Genomic DNA, 12,387 nt, shown 5'->3' on the forward strand with positions numbered 1-12,387 from the left:
TGCAGATCTGCTGCGGATATGGCACAGCAGAGCCCGACAAGCTCTCCGTGGCTTATGCAATTTGCCAAAAACAGTAACAACAACAGGTCTCATTCCCCTGACCCTGAGAGAGCCTCCAATACGGCAGCATTGGGAAAGACGAGTAAGGAGAGGCCGCTAAAATCTCGGGGCTGGGTTGAATGGAGACGTTACTGGCGCCTGCTTGAGTAAAGCGATGAACAGCGGGATGACGGTGATACAGTGATGCGTTTATTGGGTTTGGGGCCATACCTGTCAGTGCTTGGTGTTTCTCCTGACTCTCGAGCTTTTGGAGGTCGCCGTGCTGGGGATGGAACCAAGGTCAGCCATGTGCAAAACAAGTGCCCAAGTCCATCTCTGTGACCTGAGAGTCGCTTTTATTACTGATGATTTGCACGTTCTGAGTAAATAAATTATGTTACTAAAGCAATTTTTTATTCTTTTGCAGAAATGAAGGGTCTGACAAGACTATAGTCTCAGAGCTCGGGGATAAAAAGGAAGAAGGCGCATCTCCCGTCGCGGGGGAGAGCACGTCTCAAAGCTCTCAGAGGCCAGTGGAGAGCTACAGGCGCGTGCTCAGCTTTGACAGCGGCACTCCTCTGGCCGGCCCACAGGGGCCCAGCCAGAAGGCGACGTCCCCAAACAAGGACAGGAATGACACCTTCCCTAATCCCGACTCGCATGCTGTGCCCTCCACCCTCAAGCCCCCGTCCAGCAGTGCTCTCAAAAGAGAGAAGCTACCTGTGCCCAAGATTCTTTCCAAATCGGAACCTGCGGTCCACCGACATACGAGCGTCAAAGAAGCTCCGGCAGAAAGGAAAGTCGCCCCCGCGGAAACCATACTTGAGTCTTTTCATAAAACAACCGCGAATAAGGAGAATGAATTGTGCACTGACGTGGAAAGGCAGAAGAATCCAGAAACTCCAAAACTGTCTAGTAGTCAGCAAAATGGGGGCTTAAGGAATGAGAAACCTGTAGCTTCATTGCAAGAAATAACCAAAAAACAAGGCACGTCTTCCAGTGGGAAAGGTGCTGCTTCCGTAGGGTCAGCCGGGAAGGAGCTTAAACAAGAGCAAACCAAGTCTTCCAGTTCTTTGATGAACCCACTGACCAAACACGCCGCAGAAACGTTCCGTGACGCCCAGTGGCACAGCCCCGTAAACAGGGTCACGGATGGTGCCGAGCTGCCTGGACCCCGGACGCCTGGCTCGGGGGTGGGGGAGAAGCACAGAGAAGAGCCGGCAGACGGGCTCAAGGCCCCCTCCGCCCGGCGCTTTGGGGAAGACAGCGGCCCTGCCAAGGTCCTGGCCCCTCCCGGTGCCCAGGAGCTGCCTGCCTGTAGCCCTGCCAGTGAAACGGGGAGTGAGAACAGTGTGAACATGGCAGCGCACACACTCATGATCCTCTCCAGGGCCGCCATCTCCAGGACGGCCCCCGCCACTCCTCTCAAGGACAACACGCAGCAGTTCAGAGCGTCTTCCAGAAGCGGCACGAAGAAGCGAAAGATTGAGGAATTAGATGAGCGTGACCGAAGCACCCGTGCTTCTAGTAAAACTCTCACAAATTCGTCGATCCCGATGAAAAAGAAGAAGTTTAAGGTAAGTATCAGCGTCTTCATCTCAGAGCTCAGAGTCGCGCACGCCGCTCGCTGCCTGATCGATCCTGTCATGGCCAAGTCACCGCTGAGTTTGGGCTGACAGTGATTCAGTCGCACGGTTTCTCAGTGAAATAGCACTTAACAATTGCTAAGACGTATTGAACACTCTTGTACCCAGGTTTTCGGGTCACGGCGTGAATGACTTCATCAGAGAGACAGTAATGCAAGTGCAGAGGAGTTTGATTCCAGTTAACTGGGGTCATCTATCAACACCCACAAAGTGGTCTCTTGATAGCGACCCCAACCTCCAAGTGCAGGCAGTTAATACAGGTTCCAAGGTTGAGCCAGTGCTATGATAACAGTGACCAAGCAGCAGTTGTCAGGGATTAGTCAACATTTGAGAATAGTTTCTGGGCCTTCCAAAAAAAGGGCATAGTGACCCCTTGTGACCAGTCAGATGATCTAGAAGCTCCTTAGCAGAAATTGCAAGTTCAGTTTCTGGGGAACAGAAACTTGGGCCTAGTCAAAACTTAACATTAGCTGTGGGCTGTCATGGCTGCAATCTGGCTCTGGGTCTGGCTTTCGGGCCCCTAACAAACACCTTTAGGATAAGGATAGTTTTGTTCTTTCTGTCCCGATGGGCCTTGAATCCTTATGGGAGAATGAAAGAGTCAATGGCAAGGGAAAGCACTCTGCAGAATGACCAAGTACAGAACTACCTGGCATGCCAGGTGTTCCCATCTCCTGCCATCTCTTCCGTGGCTCGTAGATGTTGACATGTTGGCGCTGCAGGAAAATCCCTTGCTTCTTTCTCTTGCAGTCATTCTGATCTTTACGAAGACAATACATTAATAGTATTGATAAACTTCTCTTTCTCTAAATCTTTTTTGCCATTTTCTGAGTGAATTGAATAAAAATGAAATGCTTACCGTAGGAGCTGCAGTGTTAGGGAAGGATTCTTGGCCTAGCGGTTACGCCGAGCCAGGTTCGAATCCTGCCTTTCCGCCTAGTGCTTCTGTGGCCATGGGTAAGCTCAGCCTCTGGGAATCGCAGCCTCTTTTTGCATTTTTTGGGGGGACCACACCCAGTGGTGCTCACGGTAACGTGCTGAAGGGGGACAATATGGGATGCTGGGGATCAAGTCCGGTTTCAGCCATGCACAGCATACACGCCCTATCCTCTCTCTGGCTCATCACACGTTTCCTGACTGTTCTGTGTACTAATGTACTGCATGTAAAGTATCTCCTAGACACCATTTGGATTTTAGGGGGGAGGGAGGGCACACCTGCGTGCTCAGGGGCTTTCCTACTGGCTCTGCACTCCAGAATCACTTGTGGCAGATGCAGGGGACCATATGGGATGCCAGAGATGCCGGGCAAATGCCCTACCCACTGTACTATCGCTCCAGCCCCAGGCACTGAGGAATTTGAAAAGTGCCCTAGACTTTTGAAAACTTGTCAGCACTTGCTGGGGATTTGATTTTGCAGGTCTGACCACCTGATAGGAAACAGGTTCTGCGTCTGTTCAGTATCGTTCTCTCTGGCTCTGTGTAGCATGTTTTGCTTTACGCTAATGTTAAGGTACCGCTGAAGCATACTTGATTGATCTTGGAGTTTTGCTAAAACTCAGATGAGCTAAAAATATGGCCAGAGTTTTAATATATAGAAGAACCTGATAAGAGGGTCTCTAGACTTGGCTAAGAAGGGTTTTTGGCCTTGATTGAGTTCAGTGTGTTTACTTCAGTTTATTTTTCCTGTGTTTTCTCTGCCTTTATTTTTCTTTTCATTCTTCTTTTTAACAGAAAAAGAAGCTACCCAGTTCATTTCCGGCTGGAATGGATGTGGACAAATTTTTGTTATCATTGCATTATGATGAGTAAAACGTTCTGGACATAGAAGCAGAAGCTGTGAGACTCATTCCCTAAGTCTGAGCGTAGAGAATGAGATACCGGCGGAATCTGAAAGTCTGACCTGCACTTTGATTGTTCTGAAATTTCACTTTATAACGAAGTCATGCTGTTTCTAAAGCAGCTTTCTAGTTTGTAAATAGATTGACCTGCTCTATTTTATTTTGGAAAAACATTTGCAGAAATGCAAGTAAAGCCAATCTGCAAAACTGTATAGCTGTGAAAATTGCATATTGTAAATATTGTGTAAATCTCCTTGAAATAGAGGTTAGATTAACCTAATATTCTACACTGTGTTTTTGACTCATGATCCCTAGTTCTGAGACTTAGTCATTTGAAATAGTTTCTCAGTTTTGTGGGGAAAATGCTTTTCCTTGTAAACTGCCTTCAGTAGCTGTCCAACAAGACAGTTAAGGATATAGCCACTAAATAATAACAAAAATGGTAACTACGTCAACTGGTAGTAATCAGAAATGAACAGTATGGGTTTTTTCCACCCCTTTTATAATTGTAGTAAAGATTATATTCCTGGAATTTTATACTTTAACTGTGTATTCTGGTCTCTTTGTTTTAAAGAGAGATTTTTGTATACCATTTGAGTGTTCTGAACTTTTGTTTATAAATTATAAAGAATATCTTTTACAGAACTTTAAGTGTTAGACTATTGAGCCATAAAAAGATGGGTTATATTAGAGTTGAGATTTCATGGTTATGTATATACTTCCCCCCACCCCCCCCTAACGCTGGGGCTCTAAAGAATTGCACTAATTCATAAGAATTTTTACATAGTATGACCAATGCACATTTAATTTAAATCATGTATTCTTTGTTAAAGCGTGTGCGGAGGATCGTCTTCTGGAATCCTTTGAGAAAGCCATGTCCATCGTATGATGTAAAATGAAGTCATAGTTTTATGATTTAATTTCGTTTTCCTAAAATGAATTGTGTTGAACAACTTGTTTACGTACATGCAGCACGTTGTCTCTCCACCCCCGTGAAGTGTCATATAAGGATTTACTCTCAAAAAGTCCGTAAGGAGAAAGAGGTGCCTTCTTTGTATTAGAAATACATGGGTCAAGTTTAAGAACTGGTTGAAACTTAGAAGAACGGAAATTAGTACAGCTTCCCCCCTCTGCCTGGAAGTAGAACTTATTTGGTATTGTTTGATGGATTATTTGGGAACACACAGACTTTCCCCCTTGTAAATTGGTGGTTACAGCAACCCCAAACCCAAAAGGCATCTTACCAAAACAAGCCAAATATGAATATTCTGCTTTCAGAGAGCGGAAGAGGCATGTGGTAAGTCCCTGACCGGTTGTGCCTGGACCCTCGAGTCTGTTCTCTTCAGTGTTTTTTGTCTGGTTAAATAGCAGTATATTAAGGTTTTTTTTCCTGTAGTGTACATATTGTTAAGAGTTGTTTCCCTCAACATATTTTTTGGGGGGGGGGGTTGTACTAGACCTTTCAAAACAAAATCCATCCTACCCTCAGCATTTAATGTGAAAATTACATCTTAATTGCTAGACCTTACTGCAGAAATTTGTGTTGTAACAAATTTTTGTGATGTGACAACAGTCTTATTTCTAAAGAAATATATAGTTAATGTTTATTTAATTCGACTTGATACTCTACAGTTAGGTTTGAATAAATATTTTCATTGACTTCAAAAGTTTGAGTTACTTTATATCGACAATTATTGTTTTATTGTTTCTTTGCAAGTTCTTGTTTAGGTTTTCTATAGTTGAAACCAATTTTCTTGTCATTCCTGTGCACAGTAATACTAAGAATTCACATACAAAAGATTGACTTGAGGTTCTTGGCTGACTGGCTAGGTAGAAGTCTATAAATACAGTTCAGCGGCAGCTTATACTTGGAACCCTCTTTTACGTTCAACAGCAAAGCGGTAATCTCCAGTAGAACCCCCAGGGCCCGATGTCTAGCCAGTGTGATGACTCGGAGGGCTGGAGCAGATCTGGCGTTCAGGGCCTTCGGGCTCCATTGCCAGTGCTCACGGCAGCCCGAGCACAGCTGGGCTCCAGCATCGTCAGCCTCGCGTGTTGCTCACAGAGCCCCCTACTTCTTTGCTTTGACAACCCTCTTCCAGATACTCTCCCAGCCACTTAAATAAGCCCAAGTGTCATGGATTTTTGTAGAGAGTGTGGTAGTGTAGTAATGCCTCATGACTGCATTTCACTGTTTTGTCTTTCCTGCATAGTCTCAAGTAGTTTAGGTGTATTGGGTTGCTCTCATCATAGTGCTCCCATTACTCTATGTTTATTTGTGCTCTGTTGACTTGTAAATACTGTTTTTCTCTTCTCCCTAAGTCCTTTGCATAGTTTATTCAGAGCAGTGCCCTTTTTGTATGGATACAAGAAGACAGTATATGCTATGCTTTTGTAATGTGACTCTCAGTGATATTTTCCTCCTGGGCATCTGTTCTTACCTGAGCCTCAGCTGCCCTTACTTCACAGCGCCCCCAAAAGCAGGGTCCTGATGAAGGACTGGATGGAACCAGGGCAAGCGGTAAGCTATGTGCTACCCTGGCATCGAGATGGGCCTGGCCACAGTGCCATAATACTAAACTGTAAGTTAAAAGCTTGGTCATGGACAAATGCGGTCACGATCCAAAAAGTAGTAATTAGATTTGAACCCTGCTAAGGGTAGGAATGAATAATCTGGCCCGAGCACTGTAGTCTGAGTCTGTGGCAAGATGTTCCCAGGAGAGCTGCCCTACAAACCTCAGTGTTATCTCTTACTGTGTCCATACAAAAATAACTAATACTCAGATGTTGATAGAGTTCTTGGACTGAGAAAAGGAGAAAAACACCTTAGGAGCTATTTTGCCCTGGGACAACCAGGAAGGGCTTTGGGATACCTTTAGGTGGTGTTCCCTTTGAACTTGGTGGGCCCTCCGGAAGGGCTTTCTTATGTTGATCTGGCTACCTGACTGAGTGCAGTGTCAGCCCAGAGTGCTGGGGAGCTGAAGAAGAGAGTTGGAGAATGAGAGCGAGCAGGGCGGCAAGATGGAGTGGAGAGATGAGTGGGAGAGACAGAAGGAGGCAGGAATGAGGGGAGGGTGAGACTAGAATGGGAGGCTCAGAGAGACTGGAGCAGGCACCTGGAGAGAATGGAATAAAGGCCTCTGATCAATCAACCAGCTTGGCCCTCGTTTCTTCCATCATCTGTCCTATGGCCCGGGCTGTCCCGGCTGGGGGAGTGGCCCCAGGCCCCCTGAACCCAGGTGGCAAGGAAGAGCTGTCAGGGCCACCCCTGGCCACCCCTAGAGATTTTTTACATAAAGTACCATCTTACTGGGTGGGAGAGAGTACAGTGGGCAGAATGCCTGCCTTGAAAGTGGCCGAATTCAATCCCCCAGGGACCCCAGTGATCCCTGAGCATAGAGCCAGGAGTTAAGCCCTGAGCATCACCAGGTGTGGCCCAAAAATCATAAAGTAAAGTCCCATCTGTAATGTGTGGTTACTTTGACATCTCTGCTAAGAATCTACTCTTTGAGACATTACTTAGTAGTTAATATAGTCTATGCTGAAAATAAGTCAGATTAAGAATATTTCCTTAGGGGTCAGAGAGGGCTGAGCGAATGTTTTGTTATGTGGGAAGCCCAGGTTTGATCCCTGGTGTCACAGAGTTCCCCAAGTTTCAGGCCAACACCACTAGGTGTGACCCCAAATGTTTTCTCTTTTAGAAGACTTTATGAATTTTGGTTACCATTTGGATAATTGTCTTTTCTCAATTTTTTTTAATACATATTGAATTTAAACTATAAATAAACTTTCTAAAACTTTTTTCCACTTCAGATACTGTTGTTTCTAAACTTTAGCCAATTTAAAATCCCCCTACCGGAGATATATTCATCTATATCATCACTGATCTCTAGGATTTATTTTTTAATTTGTCAGAACTGAGTTAAAATCCTACTCTGTTGTGTTATAATTTGGTGTGACCCGAAAAGCCAAAAAGAAAAAAATCTTCGTGTTTAAATGTAACTAAATTTGATGTCATCTCTGGAATAAAATGTTGATAGATTTCAGGCTTTTGTAGTTTGGGGAGATCGTCTTTGTCAGAGGTGGCAGGAGATCTAGAGAGGTCTGTTGGCTGTCTGGGTCGTGGGCTCATTGCAAGGGCCCAAGGGTGCAATGTTGTACTGGGGAAACCAAGTCGCCTCGTAGGGTGTCCAGAGCTCCATCCAGCAAGGCTGGGAATTGAACCCAGGTTGGGTGCATGCCAGGCATGCACCTTAATTGTTGTATATCACCAGACCCCCAAGTTTAGGCAGTTTGTAAACGAATTTGAAACTTTCCATCTCCTAGTTCCTCTGTTTAAGTAATAGTGCCTTTTTCAATGTTGTTTTTAAGTGTTGGCCATGCCTAGCAGTGCTCAGGGGGCCTTATGTGATTGCAGGGATCAAGCCGGGTCTGCTTTGTGCAGTGCAGGCTCCTAACTCACTGTGCTTTGTCCCTAGCCCCTTGACATAATGTTTAAGTAAAGCAACATGCAAGCATTTGGGTCACCATTTGAAGCAATGTGTACTTTTAAAACCAGCTATTGGGGTAGGGGGAGGGCATTGCATGCAGCTGACCTCTGTTCAATTCTGGCACCACATACAGTTCCCCCGAGATCCTGCAGGAGTGATCCCTGATCATAGACCCAGGAGTAAGCCTTAACACAGCTGGATGTGTCCCAGCTCCTCTCCCCTCCCAGAAGAACGCAAACTGCTACTGAACCTACGGACAATGCAGGGCTAAGGCAGTGGCAGTTGCCTTGGGTGTGGCTGACCCCTGATGGGTCCCTAGCCCTGATGGTACCCAAGCAAAGGCTGGCATAGCCAAAATCCCTCCCCTTCCCCAGCTTGCTGCTATTCTAGCTGGTGCCGGGTTTTATTATTCTGCAACACTTTGGAGCGATAGCACAGCGGGTAGGGCGTTTGCCTTACAAGCGGCCAACATGGCCGACCCAAGTTCGATTCCTCCGCCCCTCTCGGAGAGCCCGGCAAGCTACCAAGAGTATTCGATATGCCAGACACAGTAACAACAAAGTCTCCAATGGAGACGTTACTGGGCCCGCTCGAGCAAATCGACGATCAACGGGAGGGCCTTTACCTTTACCTTTACCTTATGTAGGTAGGGAAATACCTACTTCATGAAAGTCATCTAAACCTGGGATCTATTGTAGAAGCAATTCAGGGTTTCACTTAAATCTATTCTGGGCTGATTTTTTTTTTTAAATCAGGTTGTTGACTTTTTTTACTGCTTCAGATCTTTTTACTCATTTCTCTTTATGTTCTCCGTAAATTAGATGCGATTTTTCTTTTCTTTTTTTTTTTGCTTTTTGGGTCACACCCAGCAATGCTCAGGGGTGACTCCTGGCTCAAGCACTCAGGAATTACTCCTGGAAGTGCTCGGGGGACCATATGGGATCCTGGGAATCGAACCCGGGTCAGCCGCGTGCAAGGCAAACGCCCTACCTGCTGTGCTATCGCTCCAGCCCTTAGATGCAACTTTTCTGACAAGATCATCCCCTACATTTGACAATCAGGTTTCTGATTCACTAATTTCTCAATTCTGTTTTCCTTAGTTCTTTTTTTTATAGGTTTAACTTCTAAAATTAAAGTTCTGATTTCAATTTAAGACATCAAAATTTGGAAAGTTGAGTACTTTTCACTTTGTATATCAAATTTATTAGAATAAACGTGCTTTTGCTTAATTAACATTTTGATAGGTTAAAATTCTATAAATGTACAGTTGCATAACACAAGGATTTTACTTGTAAAGGTTCATAGTTTCATACTCTATTTCGCGCTGCATGTGTCCTGTCGTGATCACTCTCCTGTAGTTTAGTCTCGAGTATTGCCCATAGTTTCGCTTGGTGTGGTATTAACTGGCTAAGTGCCTGGTCTGAAGTGTAAGAATCATTACTTTTCAGAATTACTGGCTGGAGCGATAGCACAGCGGGTAGGGCGTTTGCCTTGCAAGCTACCGAGAGTATTCGATATGCCAGACACAGTAACAACAAAGTCTCCAATGGAGACGTTACTGGGCCCGCTCGAGCAAATCGACGATCAACGGGAGGGCCTTTACCTTTACCTTTAATTGAAAAAAGCGTTAGAAACTTAAGAGATGAATCATGGTGCTCTAATCTATAAATTGAGATGACACCTGTCAGGACAACATGTGAGGGGTTTTATTTGTGACAGTATTGGTTTTATTCGATTGGCAGATTTTAACTTTACAAATATGTATGATCAACTGTTGTCATAGATTGGATCCTCAGTTTACTCATCAGACATCTTTTTAGTTTGGACTCTTACCAATCTTTCCATTCCATCCACCATTTATCTACTCAAGTTTTACTTTTTAGAGTCTTCCTATAAATGAAAATAATCAAGACACTGGTGGATGAACCTGAAGACAAATGGAAAGAAAAAGTTATTCTGTGCTCGTGAACTGGAAATCGTGAAAATGTCCAGGTTGCCCAAAACAACTTGCAGATTCAGTCTAATCTCTATCAAACTTTTATCAGCATCTTTTGGTTTGTTCTTTGTGATGAATTTTTGAATTGGATTGTTTTAGTTCTCTTTCAGTTTGTTGTTCGTGAATTAAAATGCAGAGTATTTTTTGTTGATTGTATAATGACTAGTACTTAGTTACAGCAATTGTCTGGCCTTATGTAGGGTGTTCGGCCCTCCCCTCTCCAAGTTGGATGTCTTTTGTTCTCCGTGCATGGTGGGTCTGATTAGGTTTTCTGGCACTTCACTTGATATCCCATTACTCATCAATTTGCTCAAGCGGGCGCCAGTAACGTCTCCATTCATCCCTGTTGCGTGCTAGCATAGCCCAATGGCATCCGCTCGTTCTAGAAATATGCAGAGCCTCAAACCGATCATTCACGGTCTTGACAAAGAAGTCTGACCATCTTGTAGGTGGGCGTCCACACAATCTTTTGACGTCTCGTGGAATCCAGTCAGTAACGGCTCTAGTCCAGCGGTCGTCTCTAAACCTCATTACGTGTCCAGCCCATTTGATTTTTGATGCCTTGGCAAATGAGACAGCGTCCCTGATTCTTGAGCGTTGACGGAGATCGGAACTCCAGATTCTATCTCTCATTTGAGTGAAGCATGATACTCTAAGCATAGCTCTTTCAATTCCTCTTTGAGAGACCCGAATATCGTTCTCATCCTGTTTTCGTAGGGCGCAGGTCTCTGAGGTATATGTTAATGCAGGAAGAATAGTGGAATCGAAGAGATGTGCCTGGAGCCAGAGGTTCTTCGTCCTCTTAGCTATTTCTTCGAAGCTCTTGAAGGCGTTCCAAGCTGCTCTCTTCCTCCTGCAAAACTCAGGTACCAGGTTATTCGTCATGTTGACTTCTCGACCTAGGTACACATAACTGTTACATTCAGAGATGGTCGTTCCGTTGAGAGTGAATGGAACATCAGGAATGAGACTGTTTCTCATAAACATTGTGTTCGTGAGATTCAGCTGTAATCCGACCTTTCCACACTCACGAAGTCAGCCAGCATTTGTGCTGCTTGGCTAATGTTTGGTGTTATTAGAACGATGTCATCAGCAAAGTGGAGGTGGTGTAGTTGCCGACCGTCTATCTTCACTCCCATTCCTTCCCATTCCAGTCGTCTATGACATTCTCGAGGGTGGTACTGAAGAGTTTTGGTGAAATGGTATCACCCTGCCGAACCCCTCTCTTGACATCAACGATCACTTCTTTGTAGAATGGTGAGATCCTGGTAGTGAATCCGCAATACAGCTCGCGGAGGATCCTGATGTATTTAGTTTGAGTGCCCTGTTTGGCTAGGGCTTCAGTGACTGCTTCTGTCTCAACAGAATCCAAGGCCTTCTTTAAATCAATGAACGTTAGACAGAGCGGCATCTTGAACTCCCGAGAAACCTCAATGAGCTTGGTTATCGTGTGGATATGCTTAATCATGATGAATCCTTTGCGGAACCCAGCTTGCTTGCATGGTTGTCCTTCATCTAGTGTTCTGCCAATCCTATTCAGGATGACTCAAGTGAATTGCTTGTAGATGACAGACAATAGGCAGATTGGGCAATAGTTGTCAATGTCAGGATGTCTCCCTTCTTGTACAGTAGTACAGTCCTGCTGGTTTTCCATTGAGACGGAACCTTGCATTCAGACAGGTAGCATGTGAAGAGCCGAACCAGTGTATTGATGAGGCAGGTTCTTCAGGTGTTCGGGTCTGACCTTGTCTGGGCCTGGTGCTGTTCGCTTCTTTACCAACGAAATGGCGTGTCGGATTTCGGAAGGGAGAATGTTGGGAACGACATATCCATCCTGCGGAATTTGGTATGTGGGCAGGTGGACGTGGCTATTGAAGAGATCCGAGAAGAAGTCATGGATAATCTCCATTGCCCTTCTGGAAGATGTGATAGATCCATCAGGAAGTCGGAGGGCAGTCACTTGGTTTTGTTGTTGGCGAAGGACAGGCAGGTGTTGCGAATGCTTTTCCCGGCTTCTGCCGCATCTGCCAGCACTGCTGCTCTTCTCTTTCTCGCACTAAGCTGGATAAAAGTTAGAACGGGGCAACCTTGTTCTGGATCTTTTAAAATAAAAATCTTTCATAATGTTTTCACCAGGAACTGCTGCTGAATTTTGTCTAATGCTTTTCCTGAGTTCACTGAGTATTTATCCTTCATTGTGTTAATATGGGATTGTTGGGTAACATTGCTTTGTCCTTCAAGAAGCTTAGGTTTTATCTGGTTACACCCATTAATCTGGTTACAACTATCAATCTGGTTACACCCATCACGGTGCTCCTGAAGCACTTCCACTTCCATTGTGTTTACATGTAAACATGTAAACAGTCTTCCCTATGCTC

The 12,387-nt window shown here is 44.9% G+C and overlaps 1 protein-coding gene across 1 annotated transcript in view; it reads left to right on the forward strand.

The window, feature by feature from the left end:
• Positions 1 to 5,184, forward strand: part of LOC130016933 (protein NPAT) — a 46,752-nt gene extending 41,568 nt beyond the window's left edge. Inside the window, exons 17-18 of the mRNA XM_056107667.1 lie at positions 467 to 1,616; positions 3,417 to 5,184. Of these exons, the coding sequence (XP_055963642.1) occupies positions 467 to 1,616; positions 3,417 to 3,494 (1,228 nt within the window). The 3' untranslated portion in view covers positions 3,495 to 5,184. The remainder of the gene's footprint in view (positions 1 to 466; positions 1,617 to 3,416) is intronic.
• Positions 5,185 to 12,387: the final 7,203 nt, after the last annotated feature.

Source organism: Sorex fumeus, unplaced genomic scaffold (assembly GCF_029834395.1).
Source record: "Sorex fumeus unplaced genomic scaffold, SorFum_2.1 ptg000169l, whole genome shotgun sequence".
Classification (NCBI taxonomy): domain Eukaryota; kingdom Metazoa; phylum Chordata; class Mammalia; order Eulipotyphla; family Soricidae; genus Sorex; species Sorex fumeus.